Below are 26,290 nucleotides of genomic sequence, written 5' to 3'. Positions count from 1 at the left end.
CATTGGAACAAAATAATACATTTCTTTTTTGGTGTTGCGCAGCAGTATAAACTGCTACGTTTTTATTTAAAGTTGTTTAGAATTTTTTTGGTTTCACAGATATGTATAAAACTAGCAGAGGAAAATGAAGTCCAGAAGAGAAGAAAAAAAAAAATCAGTTTGCTTTTGGATATTTCTTTATGTATATATGCATATATCTGCATACATATATATATATCTGTATACATATCTGTATGTATATTCGATCTGTTGATCGAATGTCATGTTATCAGTTACTTTACTTGACTTTAGGGCTTTCAACACCTACAAACTTAGTTTTGAGCCAGATGTAAACTTATGAAATTTTGGAATTTGGGAAAAAGTTGGAACCATTCTTTAGCATCTTGAAGCAGGTGGAAATTCTGCTATGCATTGGCACTAGAATGTTGTGGTCTTTACATTTCCATTTTCAGTGAAAGCATATATATATTCAGATGCTTTAAAGGAATTCTCCTTTAATTTTTAAGCTATTTTAATGTGGTTTATTATATTTTAGAGATTGAGAAAAACAAAGCCTGGTTTCACTTAACCCTTCATTTGTGACCTGTAGGCTTAAGTGGAAAATAAGCCTTGTACCCAAAGTGAACTTTCCTGTTTTTCAGCTTCTTGTTTCTCCGCAAAACAAAGAAATCAAGTGGGTAGAATTTAGAAATGACATACAGACAATGTTTTGGCTCCAATACCAGTATTCAAAACAAGAGGCCTGCTTAAGCAGTTTGACATTGGTATTTCTTTTCTTTAGCTAAACAGTACCTCCCCCAGAGATTTGTACCTGATTTTGACCATACCTGAAAAGACACTCAGATTGAACCTGCAAATCCCGATAAACAAGAACAGATTGATGGCTTTCCTCCTCATTGTGTGACACCTCACAATAATTAGTTAGCAATTAGTGGCTTAAAACTGCAAAAGAAGGCTTGGTATGGGATTTATTTTATTTTTTTAAATCTTATTCTAGCCTTGTCTTCTTTAGTTTTCAGCCTTCACTGTAATGACTGGCAGCAGAGTATAATCTACTGCAGTGCCTTAAACCAAGGCTCTTGTGCTTTTTACAAGAGCAGTTGCAAGATTGTAACTACACAGATAATTAAAACACAGATAAAGCTTTTGCATCTGTTAAATATGTGGTATCCAGAGCTGCAGCTTAACTATTTTTTTTATGCTAGTTGGAACTTTCTATAGAACAAGATTGAGTTTAACTAAGGAATTAGGACTTCTTTGAAAAGAAACCTGCTTTGTTTCTTCTCTTCATTTTTATGGTATTTAATCTGACATTTTCAGTAGGTGCCGATGATTTTCTTATTTGTTTTTCTTCTAATTAAATTAGCCTAGTAAATGACATTGTTTTAATATTACTTTAGAGAAATCCACATTCTTTTTTGTCAACCATTTAAAAATACCTTTAAGTGACATGGTCTACAATTTAAAAAAAAAAAAAAAAAAAAAACTTTTTCAGACTCAAATATGTGATAAAAAAATTAACAGAAAATTTTACTGTAAGTAAGGCACAAGTTGAAATTAGCATATATATTCACAGCTACTCATTTAAAATTAATTCTATGGGTTCATAGCCAATGTTCTGCTGTGTCTGCTGATTTATCCTGCTTTTCAAAATGATGTTCCTATTTACAAATGTAAACCAAAAATGGGTGTCATTGTACAATGTTGTGTTATCACTTGATGATCAAGATGTAGATCGAGATTGTCATTTGCATGTTAGACACTTAGTCCTGGATCTAACTCCTGTTAACTAGAACAGAGCATTCTGCAGTGTGAATTCTATTAGTGCTTAGGGAAAATAGAAATCCTTATTTGGTTTAATAAAAATGGTTAAGGAGCTATGAAGAATGGCAGAGTTATAGCCAGTCTCAAAGATAGGCAGGAATGTGACAGGGAAGCAACCTCAGGCCTATACAGGGAGAAAACATCACCTGCTTTCCACCTCACATGCCTACAAAAGTAACATAAAGGAAGACAAATAGGGGGATACGAAAATAGAGGGGCAGAATAATTTTGCTCATATTTTAAAGTATTTCTATTTGAATTAGGAAGCCTTTTTTTTTTTTTTTTTTGGTGTGGGGGGGGAGGGGGAAAGGGGGAGACTTAAATAGAAGGCTTATTTTTAAGAACTGTGTCATTATAGTGGCATGGATTTTTTCTGTCCCATTTATGAGGGTTATTTTTTGATACTAGAAAACTTACTCTTAGTGTGTGTGAGTTCAAAAATAGTTGTTTTGTCTGTTCCATACAGCTTTGTTGCTAAATGCTTCTTTCCAAAATTCTTTTCTCTGGTTAATTTTACTTGGGTTTTGGCATTTCTAGAAGGTAAACAGGCTGCCAGATTGCCATTCTTTTTCAGCTGCTTGCTACTGATATAACTTACCTTTTGACCAGCAGTTATAGAAAAATGTTTGAAAGTTCAGAGATCATGTTGAAACACCTATTAATTTGATTGAGAGGTGGAAAAGGAAAGTACAGACTGCATCTTTTGGTTTTAAATCTGAGTTGTCATCAGTTTTAGAATATTAACTTATTTTAAGTAAAGTATGGGTTGTCACTTCTGCAGTTGTATTTAAAATATAACTCCTAACAAACTAACATTGGTAATAGATGGTGTCATGAGATAATACAGCATGTTCTTTCAAACTCATGCTTCTTTGTGGTTGGATATACTTGGTATTATAAATGAGAAACTGTATATCAAATGTATATATTAGGTTTTCTTTTCAATTTTTTCAGATTGAAAATACATAAAACACATACAAAAAATATCAAAACAAGACAAACATCTGCAATACATTTGGTAACCACAATGCTGAACATGCTTTTTGAGTTTATTAGCTCAGTAAGGAATAAGTTGTTATGGTAATTTTTGTAGAGAAGTTAAAGTGTGTTATATATTAATAACAAACAATAGATTTGTTCACTCTGCATGGGTGGGCCCAACTGAAAGCATAATTAAAATATGGTTTTGTGTAGAATCAAGGAGTGGTTTTAAATATAATTGCTATTTGCAAATGAAATATTAATGGTGAATTTCTTTAAAGTCCCTAGGTATTCACAGGGCCAAATCACTTGTGGCCAGTGAGAGTTTATTTTCAGTACTGATAGTATTGTCATGCCTCCAGTTACCATAAAACTTGTAAACAGTTGTAAAATCTGGCTAAGTTTTGGGTGAAATGAATTTGCTGCTGGTAGAATCCTTCCCTTTCTCATTCTGCCCTTTTTCAGAGGGCAGTAATTCTGTACATGGACTCACAAGCATGACCACAGAAGGTTGTATCAACACAAGTGTGACCACAGAGGTCCCTCTGTAGAATCATGGTACTAGTTGGGCTGGTCATATTTTTTAGGTTTATTTTAACATGATTAGAAGACTAAAGAGTAGCTGAAATGGTAACGAACATGTGGATGTTACTTTTCATATATCTGGTAATTTCTCTTGAAAAACAGTTCCTGTCCTTTGTATTCTAGTATGTACATGTATGTTTACATAAAGTATTGATGGTATACTCTCTTAATTTCTTAAGGATCCACCGACCTCAGTGTCTCTTGGACTCCGAATGGAAGAGATGATTTTCAATTTGGCAGACACTCATCTATTCTTTAATGATTTAGAAGTAAGTGTTTGTTATTTCAAAATAGAGTTTAACATTTGTTTCTTTTTATGTATTATTAGAAGGTTTGACAATTATTTTTGGTTTCACAGTTTTAATATGAAAATGTTTAGAAAATATCTGTATAATATTGTCATTTAAATATACAATAACATCTACACTAAATGTGTTGGCATTCAAAGGTTACAATAGTTGAAATGATAGTGTTGTTTTTTTTTTTCTCACGGGTCTTTGTGTTTATGACCACAGTAGACAAGTTTTAGAAGTGGATACACCAAAAGCTATAAAATATCTATTTTATAGAAATAAATACTAGAATGCAACAGTCTGCACAGACCATTAAATATTAAACTTTGGCTTCTATAAACAGTTAATGTCTGGGTACAGATTTCTCACATCCCACTATGGGGAAGTATTACCTTAAACCCAAGGGAAATCATTAATGTCATATATACTGTCCTTCTCCATGGCCTTCTGGGTCTCTGCCTTCCCCAGTGGCAGGTACAATTTGTTATGTAGTAGGGTTTCTCTGCCACTCATGCCTCTCGCTTGTGGCATGCTGTGAGGAGTCGGTGTCGGCATGCCAAAGGCTTTTTCAGCCTATGTAGACTATGGTTTGGCGGTTCTTGCGAGATTGTTCTAAAACTATCCGAACTGCTGAAAGAGACTGTCACCATAATGCCTGGGTGTTTCATCTTAAAAGGGAAAAAGCAATTTCTGATCATATTTTAATAACAAGAAAACATGAAAACGGTCAGTTTTTTTTTCCCATCATAATGAAGACAGCTGTTTATTTAAAATCCAGCTGTTAAGCAAGCTTGTGGTGGTGCTGCCAACACACATTAATCATCAAGTTGTTGTTTTGCTAGATTTTAGAATAGTGTGTTATTCCAGACAGGCAAAAGAATCTAAAAGATTCAAATGCAACTTTTGCTGATCAAAGTTAATTGGCAGCAATTGGCCTTTAAATATTTCCTGATGTTTCCCTTTTCAAAATCAAGCAAAATACACCTTATTTAATAGATGAGCCAAAATCATTTGAAAAATGCCAGTGTGTGATAGACCTCAAATGTGGTTTGTCCAACATCTGTCCTATATTTTGATTTCTTTTCATCTAAAAAGAAACCACTCACAGATGATTTGGCATCTTTCAATGTAATGAAATTATTTAAATGTGCTTTATTTTTTATTCCATTCCATAGCGGAGTATTTTATATATATATATATATATGCTTTCAGTAAAATAGATGATTTCTTTAAATTTTATAGTAATATTTTCTTTATTTTTCATCAAGGTAGCTATATTTAACAATGATACTTTTTGTATATAAGAAATGCCATTAGTGAGTTACATGTATAGGACTGATTTTTCAGGTCTGTTGAAGAATATAATAATGCTAGTTATTTTCCAAATCTGTTTCTGATTCCTGGTAATATTTCATTTTATCCAGCACAGAAAGAGAAAGTGCTAATATACCTTACCAGCATATTTAATAAATTTCAATGTATTTTCATTTGATGTGCATGACCAAATGCATAGTACACTGATAGCTACTTCTTGACACATGAATGTTAATGTCAGTGATTGTAATGGAAGTTAATCAACCACAGCTTGGGGATAGTAGATTATTTATATGTCTTAACAGTAAGTAAGTGAGTAATCTTAGCAGGTTATTCACTGCAGAACTTTGAAGTATGGAAAAAACTACTGATCCAAATTGTTCATAGAAGCAAGAAGCTCAGAGGATAAACTTGGTTCTTTGCATTTGCCCCATAGCAAGCCACTTTATCTCATGTCTCCCAACACATTGTAACTGTCCATACGGTAGTCTATCTTCATACATGAGAGAGCAGTTGTGCTTATAATGGGTGGTACATCAAGGCAAAGTGCTGGAGCCTTCCCTGGGTGTGCTGCAGAGAGGCCCCAGAATAGGATCCTTCCTGTGCTGGTCTGCGGGGCATTGTAGCAACAAGCTTCCCCTGCTCCTCCTACTCTTAGAACCTTTACCACAGGAGTGTTCAGATCTGAACTGGGATCTCCACACAACTAGACAACAGATCATGAGCACTGAGAAGGGGAAAGCTGGTGTTTCTTCCTGGTTTGCCACACAATTCCAGCAATGATTCAGTGCTCCTAAGACACAGAGAACATAGTTCCTGTCCTTATTTCTAAGGAACTTGAGCTCTAAACTGAAAGATTGTGTCATGTCCAAGGGAGGGGAGGGCATGTCAGAGCAGAGTGGCTCTGTGCTTGTGGATCACTATAGCTCTTCAGAGAAGTATGTAGGGAGGGGAAAAAAGAGAAAGAAGAGAGCCTGAATTTCATGTAAGGATGAGACCTGGCCAAAAATTGAGGCTTTCAGTTCAGCGGTTGTTTTTTTTTTTGTTGTTTTTTTTTTTTGGTATGCCACAGACACATGTTGTTTTTGAAAGAACATGGCCTCCTGGACCTGCAGTTTGTCATTCATTTGGGCATCACGATTATTAGCAGGGCCTGCCTGGCTCCCAAGGTCTGTGGCTTCAGAGCAGGTTCCGCCCATCCATCCCAGAAACTCAAAGTTCTGGTTTGGTGGTTTGGAAGTTTAGGCTGCCCAGCATCTTGACGAGCTTCCACCAAAACTGTGGGCAATTTGGCTTGGCTATGCCTCAGGCTCAAAACATCTGCTCTTGCTGACGAAGGACTGAGTCTGGAAGATCTCCTGGTGACCCTGGTCAGGCCTAAGGATTGTCATGTACGTGACAGTCTGGATCAGGCTATTATGGATCAAGAGGTTAGTAGGCAATTGCTCCAGTGAGCTGCAGAGCTTGGACATTCTTGCCCAGAAATAGTATGAAGACAGGCAAATATGAATCTGGAACATCTGACCTGCGTGTAGAAACACGTCTTTGGGTTTAGGCATAATCCAAAGTGGGAACCTGAAAACTGATGCTCTCCTTACCCAGACTCAGAGGGAACCCTTCCTGACATATAGAGAGACTGGGTTTACAGGCAGGCAATCATCTATCATAACTTTGGCCTATGATGCACATTTTTCCAGATACCACAAGTTAATGTTTTTTAATCTTCTTTTTATCCAATGCTTTCCAGAAAGCTCTAATCAGAACAGTTCTCTTGTCATCCAAGTTAGAGGGAAAGTATTTTGTCTTCTTATAAACTGCTGAAGGCTTGATTTACATTTTGAATACAAAAGGCACAGTTACAGTTGTGATCTCCAAATGATCACTTGCTTTGTGTATTACCTAATTGGGTTTTCAAATCTCAACCTAGAGACATACTTATTTTTTTTAGGTTAAACTCTAAACTTAGGCAGACATACTTTTAGTTTGTATAAAGTGAACAAATGCAAACGCATACCAGTAGCTCTTAGAACTTCATTTTACCCATCCTAACTTAATACAGGACATAGACAGGTAAACGAATCAGCTAATTTCCTATATGTTTTTCTTTATGTAATAATAGCAATAATAATGATGATGTTACTGGTATTTTTAAAACTCATTGAAAAAGTTCAGTCTGATTTCATGTCTAGCTCTGAAGTCAATATTCTGCTTATGAATGGGTGAGTTGCACTTAGATTTACAATCAGTTATTGAACCCTGATTTTGTAGTTGTCCATAAACTGAAGAAAAAAAAAAAAAAAAAAAAAGTAAGAGATGATCTGTTTGCTTCACTTTGGACAAATTTATTTGTAGTAATTGATTCCAAATTGATATAATATCAGACAATTTGAAATCTTGAAGGAGCAATTATAAATTCTTACATAGAGTGTTAAAGATATATGACAAGTATTTTAACACACTGAAAAGAAAATATTGTTTACTAGTGTACAATATGATTTAAGTGCCATCATAATCAATGATTTATTGAGTTAATAGTAATTTCACAATGGAATTATAGCACTACACTAGGCCAAGCATTAGAAAATAAGTACAGTATTTCCAAAAATTAGATTCTGAAGTGTGCTTTTGGCTGCAAGATAAGAAGTTTAGGTTTTCTGTATCGAAAATCATGATTTAAATGTCATACTCTGTTCTGTAGTAGAATTTTAATTATGCACAGGAGGGAATAAATACATGTATATTGATGTAGAGTCCTCGAGAGAACCAGAATTATCTCATCAGGGAAGAATGTCTGAGTTTTACATGCTGATTATGTTGTGATAGGGATAATAAGGTATAATATTTTAATGGCATGTATGGAGCAATTACACATATTAGGTATTTTAGAATGTATGCTCAAGTGTTTTAGGGAAATTAGCAAGCCGATGATAGGACTTAAATGTGACATCTACCTATTGCATCTATAAAGATTGTATATATTTATGTATGTATACTGATCCTCTTAAAAGATTAGCTTTTTTATTTCCTTGGCATACCAGGTGCCCATTATAACTAGGTATGCTGAAGGAAGAATTGCTGTTGTGACTGTTTATGAACACCTTTTTTTAAAAAGTGAGTTCAGTGCTTTGTAAACTTCGTTCCAAGATGATACCGTCTTGCTAGATCTGTACCTTTAGAGACTTAGAATTTTACTTACTGCAGCTGGAAATGCCAATTTATTCATTTTCCAGGCACACAAAGCCTTTATTTTTTAACCTTACCTAACACTTCTTATGACTGAGATATATTTTTTAAGTGTTTAATTTTATAAAAGTAATTAAATTCCAATTAGTCTGTAGGTTTTTGTCCGGCTTATTTGTTTTTATTTTTTTAATTTTTTTATTGGATTTTTATTTCTGTATTTTGTTGTTGTTGTTGTTCTTGTTTTTTTCATTTCAGGTTTTGTGGAAGGGCTCAAAGTAAGATTTTATGTATTACAAAACTACTAAAAATTAATTTCACCACCAATGAAATGAAACCATTCATAAGGGCACGGTAACAGTGATTGGCACTCGTTTTCTTCCATCAGTGAAGAATACGTAACACATGCTCACAGCTTCACAATTCACTTTTGTTTGTGAAAGCTTTATATGCAAAACGTTATATGTGTATGGGAGTCATTTGTGATGATTGGCAGTATGGTATGAGATTTAAGCTACTTTAGGTATTTCTCTTAATGGCAAAAGGAAAGAATGATAGCAGGCAGTACTGTAATACAATGATTTTGGTTCTTCAGGAAAATAAAAGAAAAATAATCAATGTTAAAGTTCTAATAAGTGGGATTACTGTTGTTGTTGTTGTTTTGTTTTGTTTTGTTTTTCTTTCTTTCTTTCTTTCTTTTTACACTTGCCACTTTAACAATAAAAAGAAAGAAGAAATAAGGACCAAGGAGCAGGCGTTACAACAGGGATCTATGTTAATTTCTTTTAAGGTTCTTACTTAAAATCCACCTGGATGCTCTTTATAGAATCACAGAGTATCCCATGTTGGAGGGGACCCATGAGGATCATCAAGCTCAACTCCTGGCACCACACAGGTCTACCCAAAAGTTTAGACCACGTGACTAAGTGCACAGTCCAATCACTTCTTAAATTCAGACAGGCTCGGTGAAGTGACTACTTCACTGGGGAGCCTCTTTGTCTACCTGATGGATGTTTAGATCATAGTCCTTTATGTGTGGTGAAAAGAGCTGCATAAACTTTATGGTTAAGTTTTTCACTATTTCAGATTACTGAACCTTTAAGGCATTGCATGAGCATATTACTACGTGGCAACCCCTCTGGAAAGTTGCCTGCCTTAGTTTTGCATGCGATTCCCATGATGTCCATCCTTCTGTTGCATGTGGAGCCAAGGCAGGCTGGACCCTGAGACGGGGCAGGCAGGGGCCAAAGTGCTGGCTTCCCACTCCCGGCTGCTTTGCTGCCCACCAGACTCTCCTCCACTGCACCTTGGGCTCAGAGAGCCCTCCCCACCCCAACCCCCCACCTCCCACCCCAAGAGGCTCTGCCTGGGAGGCTTAATAAAGTTGGATTCATATGGGAACATTTTACAAATCCTACACTTTATATGCAATGTACCCTTATCTCATGAAGCAGTGAGACGCTGACTTACATCAATGCTACTTTTCACAGTTTGAAGCAAAGAATAAACAGTGTTTGCATCTTTGCACTCCCATAGTCATTGTTTGGTCTTAAATCTCCTCTTTCCACTCATGTGGCAATAAATCCTTCCAGGATTCCTGCATATCTCTAACTGCTAGCTTGGATTTACTCAGATCTGGAAATTGATAGGGAGCAAATAATAGTCAGGTATTTTTTATGAAAACTGCACTTCGTGGGTTGTTTCCTGCATAATTTACTATGTGGTTATGTCTGCTGTCTTTGTAGCTCCCTGTCACCGGGCTATCAGTATTATCAGCACTACCACTCCCTCTTATTCCTTTACAAGCTGAAGGCAGTTAGGAGGTCATTTTTTTACTGCTTTAAATGCAACTGAGATGTCTGACACCCAGACACTTGTCTGACACTCCAAGCACTTCTGTTCACTTAAGAAATGTAAAGGACCTCTAAGGCCCACATTGCAGTAGCTGGACCCAAAAGCAGAGTCTTCAGGCACTGAAGCAGGAGGTGATACTGTTTGTGGTGACACCAAGCAGTGCAGGATTGCCCCAAGAAGAGATGCTACAGGGAGATGTGTAGAGAGAGCTCAGGCTTAAGAAAGAGAGCAGCTAAAACTCAGCATGGAAACCATGAAGTCTGATCCCAGAGCAAAACTTCTACAAAATTAATCCCTCTTTGTCCTTTGCCTTCAATTCTTACAGGTGAAACTAGGCTGACTCCCTGCTGTTGAAAGCATATGCACCATATAAATCACTTCTAGGCATCAAGGAGACCTTTTTTTTTCATGACAGGGACATATATTCTTCTTTTCTTCAGTCTGAGAATTTTCTCCTTTGTAGGTCTCTCAGTAACACCACAGGAGACTAAGTGACTTTCCTCCCAGGTCCTTCAGTGACCATGCACACAGATATGTCCCTCGTGTACCATGCAGTGCCCTGCAGGAATGCCTTTGAAGCAATAATGCCATATGTTCTGGTTCTTTAATCTGAAGGAGAAAGGGAAACTACTTCCTCTCAGATCTGATACTTTAATATACCACAGACTCAGGCTGGTAACTTAGCACAGTAGCACTCTGAAGCATGATTTGGGATTGCAGGCATTATGATAATACACATTATTGAATAATAACATTCAGCAGACTTATTGTGTGCAGGTTACTGCACATCTCAAAGAACCATGACCACTGTAGGGTAAAACACTGTGTTTTTTCTCAAGGCATTTTAGCACATCTGGTCCTAGAATCAAGTAATCTAACAATTGAACTGCTTGGATGCAAGCCAGCCCTTAAGTGCAGACTTTAAGCAAGCTCCAGAGCAAGCTGGGAAATCAGGTTGTCTGCTATTAGCAGTTTGGAAGTCCATCATTTTTTCTCTCACACCTTGTGGCAATGTCATAGAGCCAGCTTCAGGCAGGTGTGTCAGGTCTGTTGATGTCTAGATTTAAGCGTAACTAAGTTGGGTGGAGGTGCACAGTCAGTAATGGGAATTGGCAGAGCTGCACAGACATAGCCAGGCAGGCTGAGGAAGTGGAGAAGGAGGAGCACGAAAACATGATCACCAGAGGGAAAAACTTTCTCAGCTTCTCTGCATAGAAAAAAACAAATCAAGACAAAACTGTTTTGTGTCTGAGGCTATGCTCCAGACTCTGCACATATACAGGGTAAGCCTCTGCTGACTTTATTTACTAAACAGTTGTCTAGTGCACATATTTTGCATACATATGTGTGTAGAATGTAGTGACATGAGGTCCTCTTTTTGCTGACCACTTCTTTGTAATGCCTGATCAGTCTTTCCTCCTTTACGCCTTAATCCCCTTATCTGTAGATAAGGACAATGATGTGGAGAATGGTATCTACAGATAAAAGGATGATAATTCCATCAGAAAGTACTCAAGAGGGAAAGGAGACAGGAAAATAGGGCATCAGACTGGTGGATACAGTGGTTGTTACTATATGCAGTTGTAGGCTCTCTAACAATGCTACAACTTGGTAACGTGCGTATGTGCACATTTGTGCACAACTTGGTAATGTGCATATATGAATGATACCAGACAATGTTTTAAAAATTCTTGTATAATATAATTCTTGTATAATATGTATAAAAAAATAAATAATGAAACAAAGTAATTGCAACTTGTTTAAGGCTTGGTGGAAATTTCCATGCTTTTGTTGTCAATCCGTTAGCAGATGGCAAAACACTGACTTGCTAAATTGTTGATCTACATAAACTGCTGCCCATAATGAATTCTTATACTTGAGGGGTTGCAGCATCCCATATAACATGCCACAGAGCTCTTCAGCTGGTGCAGATCATAGCATAAGTACAAATGTGATAGGAGCAAACATTGCTTGATGGTTCAGCACGTTAGTTACAAAACCAGGTAATAATCCTTCAGGGATTCATCTAGAAGGCCTCTTAGTGCCAGAATTGTCATTTCAGATTTGAATAGGAGCTTTTTATTGTTTAACTTATCCCAGAAGTCTGAAGTAATAGAACAGTGATACCAAATGAATGAATAAATAGTTGTTACTAATGGTGAAAGTAGTTAATATTGCTATTAATTAATTTGCTTTTCATGTATTGTTAGATAGAGAGGCTTCTCTTTGGCTTTTAATATTTCAGGGATCTGATTTGAACAAAATGTTTTCTACATATCCCCAAACATTATGAGTATCATTGGAACAAAAGCTTGTCTGCTACTATAGATATAAATGCACTAGTTATGACTAATTCTATATAATGCATTCATAGGTTTCTGAAGTAATCCATTATTGATTTATGATCTAAAAGTCTAAAAATGTTTCACAAGTTAAAGCAACATTCCTGACCAATAGATCTTGTGTTTGGGTTTCTGATTTAGCTGACAGATTTGTAAAATCTCATACAGCCAGTTTTCTCCCTTGTGAAGCTGCAAATACTGAAAAGTGCAAGTTATTCCAGCTTGGATCAATATTAATTTACACTCAGATGTCTTTGCCAACCCCCCTCCCCCTTCTGTTCATGTAACACAGCTAATTTGTGCTTATTCCACCACTTACAAACAAATCTTCCCCCTCGACCCCCCAATAATTAGACTTTTCCAATGCAAGAAGATAAATTGAAGAAAGAACATAATAGCTCCTTTCAAAAAATTCTCTGCTTCTTTGACACCATTTACAAGAGCAAACCTCAAGTTTGCATTATTCAGATTGGTGCTTTAAGTTTCTTAGTCTCTGACAATTTTGTACCTTTTATTTTAGAAAAGCTATCCTTACTTATCATTTTGTAGGCTGAAAGCATATTAGACAATCCTCATATAAGTACAAAGATTTGAAACCACAAAGTTAGCATCTCAGCAGTGTGCATGGTAGGTAGTTTCAATCAACAACAGTGTAGTTTTAGCATGAATTTGCAATGTAACTAGTGCAGTTTTCTAGTATCTCAAGAGCTATCATGCAGTTTGTGCTGCTGTGGCAATTTTATGACTGCTAGAACTGTAATTTAAATTATAAGAAAATATGCACACACTTGTATTTTAAGTAGATTTGTTTATGCCTTTTCAGCAGAGGGAGAAGGGGGGGAAGAGGGTCATATTAAAATATTGCTACAGGAATAAAAATTAATAAATGTCTTTCATTCATTTTCTTTTAAAAACACAAAAGGAGTGCTTGAAGTTGGTTCCCAAAATGTTTGAGTTTCATGGTCTCAGGAGATTTCTACTGTTTCAGTGTGGTTACAATAAGGCCTCTATCTGAATTTCATCCAGTTCAATGGTCTAATGAAACTTTAAAGAAAGGGGGGAGGGGATTATTCCCGTTACTCATTGCAGTATCACTTTTATTTTTCTGTGTTTTAAAGAAAAATTTGATTGTTATAAATTGCGTTTCAAAAGTTTGTCTTTATATGTGGTCAGGAAGCTGGGTGATTCTAACTAGCAAACTAATGCAATCTTAATGCGTGTTGTTCAAGTGTGAGTATTTAAAGAGGAATTTAAAAATGTAAGTGGAAAGCTTGTAAAAGAAACAATGAGTTATTGAAGTAACAAAGTATTTGCTTTATTTTTTTCCAAGATCCTTGTTCAGTCAGACCAGGGCAGTCCAGGCAGAGACACTGCACCCTTTCTGAAAGTTACCTGAAGTCCTATGCAGATATGAGATTATAGTTCCTAAATGTTCAGTGACAGCAGAATACAGACAGATGACATGAATAATAAGCTGAGCTGATACATTGTTGCCACAAGAAAGATCAGATATATCTAAGCAAAAGATCCTTTCTGAACCATAGAAAATCATTGTAATCAGTTGAAGGATCTCCTCTTTTTCTTCTACATATTTTACATATCCACCATATCCACATTGTGAATGTGAAGTATGGATACACAAGGGAATAACTTGCTCTATAACATTGGTAAGAATGGAAGAGAGACAATTGTAACAGCAATTATAACTCAACAGATTTTCTAAGATATTTTTTTTCTGACTGAAAAGTTTAACAATACCAGTCAAATACCAGTCAAATATTCTGATACTCACTTATTTGGGAAAAAAAATAAAATAAAATAAAATATGTATATATTTTATATATATACATATATATATGTGTACATACATATATATATACACACACACATATATATAAATGTATATAAAGTGTATATCAGTGTATATATTTCTTAAAAGTATGTATATAAATCCAAAACTCCCATTATGGACTTCTTCAAATGAATAAAGCATAAATTAAGCCCTAATTAGCTACAAATGAGGGTTGACAAACAGAACAAAAAAGGAAATGAAAACATATACCAACTTTTTTGCTCCATCACTTTAATAAATTCAGACATAAATTTGAATAGAAACAACCTCTGACTCCCAAAGTATCAAGAGGAGTAACAAAAGTAATGTCTCTTTCCTGAGTTTAATCTAGACTAGTTTGGTACAGATTTGCTTTTAACAAAGCAAATATAATGCGTAACAGAATAATCACACACACGCTCACCAGTGATTTTGTTTTAATTGTTCCATTATATTGTAAATAAATGCATCTATTCTCTTACCACACGAAGGTAGAAAAATAGAAAAAATAGAAAAAGGTTTGTATGAACACACACCTTTAGATTATCATCAGAAATGCACCCAGGAGTCTATGCTAATGTATTATTTCAGGTACTGGGAAAGAATCTATAAATGTAAATACAACTTAGTAAATTAAGAGAAAAGTCCTGAATGCTTCTTGGTTGATTCCACATTAGTCTTTTTTTCTTTTCTTTTTTTTTTTTTTTTGTCCTTTTTTAATTTATTTATTTTTTTAAATAAAAGAAAAGGTACCATGAAAGTGTTATTTTAAAAACTTGCCAACAGCAAAAATGCCTGGCCTAAAGCATTAAATCAGTAGTGTGCTAATATAGATTTTATATATAAACTTCATATAGTCATGTGAAGGGTAAAGCTATGTGATTTCAGGATAAAAGGTTTCCTGAGTTGACTATTATTCCTATGGTCTGCCAACAACTTTGCAATAAATGGAATGATTTTTATGGGAATGTGGTTATTCACAGCAAGACTACAGTTGGTGTCAGTATGAAAAATTCTTCTTTAGTAGATTCTCTCAGCAGGGATAACAGATCTGAAAGAAAGGCAAAAAGTAGTTACAGAGAACTCTGGCTGGTGTTGGTGACAAATTATGTTTATAAAATGATGGGGTAACCCATTAAAAAGAAGAAATCAGAACAACAGTAAATCAGAGCCTTGCTCCTCTAAGTACTTCTGTTCCAAAGCAAGTTACTTGTGATAGCATGTGTGTATTGTTTAATAGCTCCTATTTCTCCTGTCCATAAAGCAAGTGAGACTTCTAGCTTTTCAGTTGCAGGGATATAAAATAATTCTTCCAAAATCTGTAAAATTACTGTAAATTTATACCACTGTCTTTGAGATAACATACAATATATTTGTATATATGATTTAAAATAATTAGTAGAAAATGTTTTTTTTTCTTTTCACTAGATGTTTAATATTATTTTGTAGTTATAATATTTCTATATTTTTATTATTTTTTATTATTTTAGTTATAATATTTATATTTTAATTATTTGGGTTATAATATTTATAAATATTGATCATAATTATTATTTCTCATTATCACTTTAACTTGATTTTTGAAATAATATTTTTAGGAGGAAAGTGTAACAGATGATGCATTAATATATTAATTAACTTAGGTGCCATTAACAGTTTAGGTATGTAGGTACTGTTTTTGATAAGCTTGCAGAATGCTCTGAAGATTAAACCAATGATTTGGTCTGCAGCACCTCTATTAGAGCTGGTATTATCACTCATTCAAGATGAGTTGTAAAGTTGTATAGAACTAATGAGTCTCTTAAAACCATGTAGCAACTCTATGAGTTTTAATCATTCAATCATTCATAAAGAAAGCTGTTGAAAGATGGCAGGGGATGTTACTATTTTGGTTAGGATGTTGTTTTTTTCAGCAATGGGTAGCAGCTGCTTAAGGGGTAAACATGACTTGGAGTGCTTCCTGCTCTTTGTTTCTCTTATGCACAATTACCCCAGTTCTATTTAAAACATTTCACTTGCTAACTGGTCTCTGAACATTACAAGAACTCAGTGTAGCATTATGGTATGAATTTTCTTTGTTGTGCTGAGATCACCAATGATGTACCAGCAAAGAAAATCAACCTAGCTGTGTTGATGTCAGTAAAAATATATATATTTTCAGTACAGAGGAACAGAGCTGTTGATGACTAGACATTATCTCCTCTTGAGGTAAACAGGAGACTGACCCAAAAGTAAATATTGACAAAGATGATGCCAAAGTAAATGTATTTCTTAAGGACATTATATGTTCTCATATTCTCTAACACTAGAAAAAAAATAGCATGTGCATTCTTGCATAATGTGAATGTCTTTCTTAAAAATATGTAAATACCAGTCTATGAAAGAAATATATTTTGTATGAAAGTACATTCCATAGAGCCTGAGATGCAGATAAAAACGGAATGAGCTCTTTATGATTGTTGAATGTAATCATTCACGTTGATCATATGAATAATGATTGCTAAAAATACAAAAGTTGAGAATATAATAGTCCAGCCTGTAAGAAAGTGATGGGTTTTGCTGAATGAGCTTCATTTAGCAATGAAGAAAAGGACAGAAGTTAATATTAAGGCCACTAGGTCTGGTTCTACAGCTATGAGGCATCTATCTGATTTTCACAAAGTTAGCCTGATTTGACTGGTATTGGAAGATGGACCTAGCAAGTGTTGGTGGACATTTGGCCTTTTACTTCTTAAGTGGTTACGTGGATGATGAATAAGAAACAGCTTTAGTCAGGTGTTACAAAAACAGGTAGGAAGGTATGTAAAGCATGGTTAAAATAGATTTCTGGGCCATCAAATTCAGAAATAGACAAATACAAGACAGGTTGATGAAAAAGCTTTTTTTTTTGCCAGTGAAATATAGTGGATGGTTGCAGAGAGAGGATAACTTCAGATAGAACTGGCTGAATTATCTCCTTCCAATCCCCAAATACTGTAAGGACAGCAGCTGAACTTTTCTGGTCATCCAGAGTAGTCAGAGTCACTCAGGGCCTCCAAAGGAACATCTGTTTAGAAAGGGGATGAAACTTGGGCTGAAATAAGAGTGCACCTCCTCTTGATGTCTGTGCTGTCTGCAATGGGAACTTCCAACTTCCTGACCAGGCTGTGGCTAGGTATGTTCAATGAGGATCCCATGATTTGCATTCAGTAATAGAGAATTCTAGGAAAATAGAATATGATTATTTCAAAAACTTCAGTAAAGGTTTGTTTGTTTGTTTGTTTGCTTGTTTTACAGCACTATATTTATTTTTAGATGTAAACCTAATTTTTAAGGTACTTTAAGTCCTACAAAAGTTAGGAGATTTTGCTTTCTAATGAACCAATGATTGTGAACTCTATTCCAGCAGGCACTGCAGTAGAGTTATCTTAGCAGAATGCCCATCTATTTGCATTTGGTTTTTCACAGTAGCAATCCAAAAACAGCTCAGTTTCACTGCAGGAAGTAAAGAAAAAAAAGGAAATACAAATCAGGGTAAGGAGTTTTCCCTGATAGGTATACGAAGGAGTGACTAGAAACAGTTTATCATCTATGTGACATTACAACCATGGGTGACTTGCAGAAAGCTCATGAAGTTCCTCTTCATGAATGTGGAACTAAATTAGACTGTATATGTAGCTGTAGGTAAATGAACAGAAAAACAAGACAAAGTATTTATTTGTAGGCAGAACTGTGGCTTTGCTGGTATGTGCAAAACCCAGCTAAAAGTTTTGACCCATCTGAAATGTATGATGCCTGGCTGTTGTGGAACATGTTGCTGTGCTTCATGAGTATGAGTTACAAAGAATAACAAATACCTCCATAGTTCACTTGAGAAAATCATTCCTATAGGCTTATACAATTATTAATCACATAAATTATTTCATATTACCACTGATGAGTACCTTCAAACTAGGTGTCACTGAAGATAAGCCTTGTATGATTTCCTTTCTCAAGAAAATCAGATGGAGTGGTCTTTACACCCATACAACTCAGCTGAATTACCAAGTCTACCAAGCTCATAACATCACTTTATCACTTAATTTACATTCCTGTTCCTTCCCCTTTTTATAAATGTAAGGCTGTAAGGTGACACTAAAGCTGCCAACTAACATTTCCAGAGATTTGGCAAAGCAGATAGTCATCCTCTGCCCCAGATGGACAAGGCAGTTTTGCCTCAGCTGACTCCCTGCTTCTGCCACAGAACATCTCCCCAACAACATCTGGGGAGGGAGAAGAAAGGAAGGGAGAAAAATGCAAAGTTTTGTGCAAAGCTCTTTAGGTTGCCTATAGAGCAAAATGTTTAGCTGCCTGTACTGAAAAAAAAAAAAAAAAAAAAAAAAAAGAAAAAAAAATTGAGAGAATTTTAATCCCAGTCTTTGTCCCACTAGCTTTTTTAAATGAATTGATCACACAGAAATGAGAGAGGTCACATCTTCTTGTGAAAAGTTTCTATGTAAACTAAAAGAGCATTCTCATTTCCTGAGATATGAGACATTGTTTTAAGGCTTCTATGGAAAGTTCAGTCATTGCATAAGTTTAATTTTGAAATTGTTTGAAACTTAAATGTATTTGAAAAACCTTAGTATATAGTTTCAATAAAATGTATGTATTCCTAAAGTATAAAGTATACTTTCAAGTTAATACATTTGGGAATAATTCAGGACATTCTGACCAGGTTCATGACTTTTGTTAGTTCTTTAAACACATTTTTATTTTATTTTCACTAGCTTTCATTAGTCATAGGTGGTTTTAGTCATAGGTTTTGTTTTGTTTTGTTTTGTTTTCAAAACTATATATCTGTAGATAACATGAATCATGTCGTAAAGAAGGTATTTACAATGTGAAGTGCTGAACTTTTAAAATAAAGTGGATTTGACATTTTGAACTTAACACTGCCCTTCCCAGGAGTTACACAGGCTCTTTAAAAAGATAAACTTGAGTAGTATTTAGCCTTTTCTGTCAATTGTGTGGTTTTGTGGTTTTTTTTGTTTGTTTGTTTGTTTGTTTGTTTGTGTTTTTTTCTCTGATACCATCCTCTTGCTTTGTCTTATCCTGCAAAATGTATGGAAATAGAATGGCAAATTTTTCTATTGGAGTTCTAGCAAGAGTCTGTTGTTGGCCTGGAACTCTGCACCCTAGTGCAAGTGAGAAAGCTCTGGTTTTTAGAGGACTACACTTTCTGCAATTGTCCTGAGCTCTGCTGACCCTTTGACCAAGTATGATTTTACATTTTGATCTACCTTTCCAACAGAAAATGGAAAGATCCTAATGTATTGCTGTCAGTTCTTGAAATACATGCTTCATTACACTTGTAAGGCAAAGCAAACTAGCAAAATAGTGTTTTCTTTTGCTGTGGGAACATAACTGGCACATAATAGTTGTTATATAGATATTTCTTAAATCATAGTTTATTTTAAGTTGAATTCTTCTAGTTACAAGGTGCAGCTGAAAAGAAAATGTAAACCTTGATTTTAGTGTAGCTACTGCAATAAACACAAATTGCAGAATGAGATCTGTATTTATTTTGGAACAAACACTGTTTACTTTGGGAGTACTGCATTTAATCCAACTGCACTTGTTCATGTGAGCAAGCAGAATAGGATTTAAATCACTTTTTCTATTAGAAAATAATGGACTCTGTTGTGTATTTTACAGCAGTTAAATGTCCAGTGCATTAGAGAACTTCTGAGTTTCAACAATGAGTTTGTTAAATAATTTGAGTTCTTAGTCCCCCATGCTTATTATTTTTCCATCTTTTTATAGCTAATAACCTAACTTTATCTTTGTTTTGATTTGACATTTTAACCATGAAACATGTTTTTTTTATTGTGTTTTGCTTTGTTTGTTTTTGTTTTCTTTTTTTCTTTTTGCTTGTTTGTTTTTTTTTACACTTTAGGTTTCTTTTTATAGTCTTAAGTTTAATATGGGAGTGTTTTTAAAGTCTTCACTGCCTGATTTAGTTCCTTGACTGTTCATCCACAAATTGTCAGACAGAATGAAGTGGATTTCAAGAACTCTCTTTGTTCTTCATATCCTGTGCCTGACCCACAGGTAATCTGCACCTTTTTTCTTCAGTGACGAATAATTGTGGTGGGAAAGAAGAGAAAATGTTAGGGTCACAAAGTGCAGGCTAGACAGAGATGACAGGTCCTGCCAATTGAGTGCCAGTATTGAGAACCTGCGAACCGTAGTCTCTGCTTTTTCACATGGATTTATGTTGTATGTTAGCAGGCATTCCAGGATGATGGGTTAGGAAGTTCAGCACTTAAGCCTTTATTGCCTCAGCTTGAAAGGAAGTGTGGAGTTCTTTTGTATGCTTAGCAAGTACAGTAGAGGTTCATTTGCTACAGGCTGTGCATATATACAGGTTACAGATGTGGTGTTGTTTTACTTTATATTGATTTTCTAACCTGCACACGTACTAAAGAGTTTGCTGTCCTTCCAGTCAAGAAAAAAATGGAATTTACTTTTTGAATTTAATTACTGTAATTAAATAACATTGGGATCCTTGCGTGCCATTTTTCTAAAATTAGAATAGAGGTTAGTTGGAGTAATCAGCTATAACTAAAAAGATGGAGAAAGCAAATGATTTGTAATAAAATAAAATAAAATAAAATAAAATAAAAGTCATTCACAATTTAGCAAACTGTCTTTGGAATTTGTATGCACCTTTGTCTCCCAAAGACACACACTGTGATGGTTTATAGAAGTTCCAAATATTTGTGGAGCAGGTATAAAAACCTAAGACCTAAAAAGGGATATTTCTGACTTCTAGATGAGACATACACGGAGATATTCCTGTTGTAAAAAAAGTACATAACACATAGCAGCATACATGAGGATTTTATTTTTTTTTTAATTAAGGGTTTTCAGATGCACCGCATTTATAAAGGATTGCAGCTTTAACTTGTTATGCCAGATCTGTTCTCACATGTACATGACCACATTTCTCTACCGTTCAGTAGGGAAAATGCAGCAGTGGATATAATTGCGTAATGACAGATATGAGAGGAACAGAGAATCCCAGCAATCATTTCCTGTGAGTTGGCCAGCTTCCAGGTTGTCTCAATGGACACGCTGATGTAAAGGCAAAATGAAAATAGCTTGTTCTAAAATTTTGGGGTTGTTGGATTTTTTTTTCCTCTTTTTTTTTTTTTTTTTGTTTTGTTTTCTTTTCCTGTCATTTTACTTTGCAGACTAAGGTATTGAAACAGTTAGTTGACAGCATGGTGTTAGTTTTCTCACGGTAAATTAGGAAGATTAAGCAAATGTGGAAATGTATTCTAGCTATAGTCAGCAGATTTGGGATGGTAATACTGTGGCATCCTCTGAGGTTACGTTCATAACATTATTCACATTATTCCTTTTCATAGTGTGCAAAGCTGTCCAGTTATCTTACACTCAATATTTATTCAAAGGCAGAAAACTTAATAGATTTATTTTGTTAGTTTTGTAACACTGAAATGTAGATCAGCATGCTAGCCATTACGTCACTCCACTTGGCATGTGGTATTGGCACAGATAAGAGGAACTCCTGTAGCAGCCTTAATCTCTTTTTTTTATTGTTATTATTATTAATTTTCCTACAGTCAATTGAGTAGTAAGGCATATTTTACATAATTATGGCAAAAGTGCACAACTTGACGGGTGGTAGTGAAGGAACAAAGTAATATAAATATTTGCAGAACATTTCTGCCATAACTTAATGCTTTGCATATGAATCTTTATAAAAATCCGAAGTTAGTTTAAAGGAACAATTCCAGAAGGTTACATAGGTTCAGACATTTTAAGAGCTGTGAATGATGACTGGAGCATCTCTGGGAGTTTTTGGCTCATCATACAAAAACAGAAAAGAGAAGGAAGAAAAGTGAGCAGGAAGGAGTTAGCAAATGCTCTGGGAATGGAGGAGAGAGAAGACAGAAGCTTTCCATGTACAAGGCTTAGGGTAGACTCATCTAGTCATTCATTTTCAGTTGTTTTTCTTTGGCTTAGTGCATTTCACTGGAGACATTTTTTGACTTAGCAAACAACTGCAGCAATTTTAAGGAGCTCCTGCAAGCATATATCTGTCGTTGGTCCCAGCTCCAAAGCAGAGCTGATGGAAGGGAATGCAGTAACAAGCCTTGATTACTATGTGCAACATCTGTTGGTTTAACTTAGCTGCTGCAGGAGATGTGTTTCAAGCTAAGCTACCAGTTGTGGCATTGGAAGGTCTGAGGGATACAAAGTTCATATTCCCCTAGGCTATATGATAAATCCTAGTACCATCACTAATGATATATCTATACGCACGCTTTCAGCATGCTTTAAGCATGTTAATAGAGTCCTCCCTCACCCACACTTGGACTTTAAAAGTATTTGGAAAATACATTCTTTCTCTCCACAATTGCTTATTTGGGGTTCTAAAGGCTTTTAAATCTTCCTGTATTTCACAACTTGCTCTCTTTCATGGTGCCATTTCTGTAATAAAATGCCCTGCTCTCTTTCTTTACAGAAGATGAATTAAATGCAAATGCAATAAAATACAATTTTTCCATGAGTCCTTTTGAACAAACCTCCCCAGCTCCCAGGCAGTGCTTCCTTGAGACAGCTCCGGGCTGCTGCGCTGAGCACAGTCTGGCTGCTATCCTGAGCACCAGTCCTGCTCCTGCCATCCTGCCACACTCCTGCCTGTCCCTATCACAGCCATCAAGTCAGTGTGCTGGCCTCTCAGAAAACTGACCAAGGAAAAGCACCAGCTTGGGTGTGACCCTCTGATTTCTGGCCTTGGCTGTAGGGGAAGGGGGAAATGCATGTGCAGGGCAGCAACTTGCTGTTCCCAGCCTGTGCAGCTTGGCTCTGCTCCCTGCACACCATCTCATGCTTATCTCTCTAAAGGGCAGCATACCTCCTCCTTGTGGAGCATGTTTTCAACACTGAGCAAATGTTATGGCAATAGCCTTCTTGACTGTCTAGGAAGTTATTAACTAATGCCACGTTTTCAGCAAATGTTGCTGGCTCCTCTGGCTTGTACTACCGTAGCTGCAGGGGAGTAAATCTCCCCTGGGTGGGAGATTTGAGATCAGGGTTTCCACTTGAGCTGTCTGAGTCACTCTGAACAATTCTGTCTCCCCTGACTGGAGGGGAGTCAGAACAGAGTCACTTAAGTAGCCTAAATTGCTTTTTGAGAATACCTGTCCTGTCCTGTACCTGCTTCTCACGCAGTGAAGTTGCATATGGCACTATGCATAGTGTCTTTTATAATTTCTGTACATTTTATTCACTCAAATCTTTTTTTCAAAGGTGAGTTAAGTGCTTTGGCAGTGGCTTTATTAAAATCAGTGTAATTTAGGTGGACCTATGCGAGAATAGGATTTAGGTGTCTTAAGATGCTTTGCACTTCTGAACATATTATCCCTGAACTATACCAAGTGCATTTAGCTTTCCAGAGAGATCTCCCAAAGCACAGAGCTGCATCTCAGCCTGCCTGCCTGAAATCTAAACCTTCAGTGCAAACATGTCATCACTTGTAGTCCCTCATGAAGATTTCAAACTGGATACACTGAAGTTGCAAGGTCAATACCTTTAGGAGCAAAACACAGCTTGCTGCATAATCTTTATACATAAACCACAGGATACTTTGCTCCTCACTTGCCAATTCAGGCTATTTTAAAAGAGAATCCAACAATTTTAATGTTCTACTTTGGAGCTGACTACTATACTGATTCTATCATAATAAAATACATCTGCATAAATAACATGTATTTGTAGTGTTTCTACAGGGACTTTCAATATTAATTTCAAATATTACTTCACCAGAGAAATTAGAGGGACAACACTAGTACTGTATTTCCTACAAAAGTGTTACAAAAAGTTTTAAATATATTCTGTAAATGTTTAAAATGATAAACCTACAAACAAGCCATTTTGTTTTGTTTTGTTTTCTGCATTGTTGTTTAGCCCTAAGCTGGTTCCCACCACAAAAGCTATTTTGGGAAGTAATTGAGGAATTTATGAGTCTTTAGATTTTCATTATCTTATATGTAAAATGTTATATCTTTGCAAAAAAGTAGTAATTGGAAATGCATACTTTATCTGTTGATCAATGTAAAACTTCATTTTAGTATAGCCCTGGTTATGATGAATATTGAGTGAACTGCTATTTTAAAGTGTTGAACATGTGGGTACTTGCTTATACCTAGTCAGGGAACTGGACAGTGTCTCAAGTGATTGTCTTTGCTCAAGAGCAAAATGCTCCACAAAAAGAAATCAGATGAAAACAAACACCAGGTGTTCAAAAAGAAAGTTGGACCAAATCAATTAACAGTGGGCAAGTAATTGGCTTATTTGAAGAGCTATTGCTAAATAACTTCACTCGTAAAAGAGCAATTGGTAAATGAGTGTTTTTCCTTCCTATGTTCAGGGTTTGAAAAATGCACCCCATCAGTCATTACCACAAAGTCCAAGTCAGCTAGACAGCATGAAAAAATACCTGGCACTCCGATCTCACATTTAGCCTGAAAGCAGTGCCCTGCCACTCAAGAGGAACAAAACAGTTGTGCACTGTTTGTGACCTTCCTTTACTTGTAATGTAGTGTCAATCACATTTGTCTTCAGTCCTTTCCAAATTATAACATGTATTACTTGTGCTTTAAATTTTGCCAACTTGACTTTTTTCTTCTCACAAATGAGGATGCTCTCCATTATATGCAGTATTTCACCTGAAATTTGTGAGGTTTATGACCTTTTCTTCACTTTACTTGCTTTCTCGACACGGTTTCTCAGCCTTTATATCACCAATTTCAGTCTTTATTTGTTGTTGATGTTGTTTGTTTTGTTTTGGTTTGTTTTGTTTTCGCTCCAAAATCTCTTTCTTTCAATACTGTGATTTATATCATTTGTATAATTTCAGTTCTCACTTTCTGCCTACCAAAGAGCAGAAGAAAAGAAATAAGATCTGACATATCCCAGGGCTTGTGATGGTCCCAAGACCTTGCACTTCAATATAAAGGTCCACATCCTCTCTAACCGTGGGATCTAAGGTGTAATGGTCTCATCCGTCATGCTTCTGATTTACATCTGAGTGAAATTCAGAAGTTTGTAAACTTATTCATTCTTTCAACCTCTCCTTTAAGATGATCTTGTACTCCTTCTTTTAGTTTTATGCTTGCTAAAAAAAAAAAAAAAAAAAAAAAAAAAAAAAAAAAAGTCACTTTCTCCAAAATTTTTGTTTTGAATCTTTTTCTCCAGCAACTTTTTCCAGTTGTCATTCATCATTTCCAAGCTGGCAGAGGAGGCTCTTGACTTGATAATTTTCACTGCTACATTGGCAATTCAAGCTTAAGTTTTTGATCCATGGAGACCCAGATAGAATACACTGAGCGCAATGGAAGAAAAACTAAAATGGGTAACTTTGGAGGGTGTCCTTTCTACAGCTTATACTCAGTGCACATTCAGTTGTTAACTTCACAGGCATTTGGACAGAAAGTTACTTTTGGTTTTAAAAAACAACAGCACAACTTATTTTATTTGAATTTGACACTTTGCTGAAGAAGCTTCTGAATTTTTTTAGTCTAGTTGCGTTTCAAAGCTTTGCAACACATGTTCACACTTGTAGTTTCAGCTGTGTCCGTACATCTAATACATTTGGTCTGCCTTTGGAGGAGATTTACTGTATGGTGGTTAAATATGAGCAACTGTACTGTCGTCTTTCCTGTGCTGGTTATCATTTTGCCTCTATTATGTTACTACTGTATATAAAATATACAAGAGTGTGTATTAGAAGAATTCCATGTTGTAGAAGTGCAAAAGACCACACATTACTCTTCTAAATCATTTGAAAAGTTTCTGGGGTATTTTTTATAGACCCATGTTTCTAAAAATCTAAAATTCACAGCCATCATGTGAGGCCAAATAGATTTCTTCAGCTCTTTTCTTATCTGAGGTTGTTGACCTCAGGAGAGGAGGAGAAGGTTACAGGGTCAAAGTCTTTTCCTCCTTGGAGCTTGCTGCTTGCTGGGAGAGGGTTGGCTGGAAAATAGATGTTTTAGAAAAAGGGTTGAGGGTCATGATTTTAATTCTGTTAG

At 35.7% G+C, this 26,290-nt stretch overlaps 1 protein-coding gene across 1 annotated transcript in view; it reads left to right on the top strand.

The window, feature by feature from the left end:
* Positions 1–26,290, top strand: part of EYA1 (EYA transcriptional coactivator and phosphatase 1) — a 163,599-nt gene that overhangs the window by 122,708 nt on the left and 14,601 nt on the right. The window contains exon 13 of the mRNA XM_082753848.1: positions 3,570–3,659. Within this exon, the coding sequence (XP_082609974.1) occupies positions 3,570–3,659 (90 nt within the window). The remainder of the gene's footprint in view (positions 1–3,569; positions 3,660–26,290) is intronic.

This window comes from Aythya marila (assembly GCF_965140915.1).
Source record: "Aythya marila genome assembly, chromosome: 2".
NCBI classification, from domain to species: domain Eukaryota; kingdom Metazoa; phylum Chordata; class Aves; order Anseriformes; family Anatidae; genus Aythya; species Aythya marila.
The sequence above is the reverse complement of the archived record's forward strand: the minus strand, read 5'-3'. Positions and strand labels throughout refer to the sequence as shown.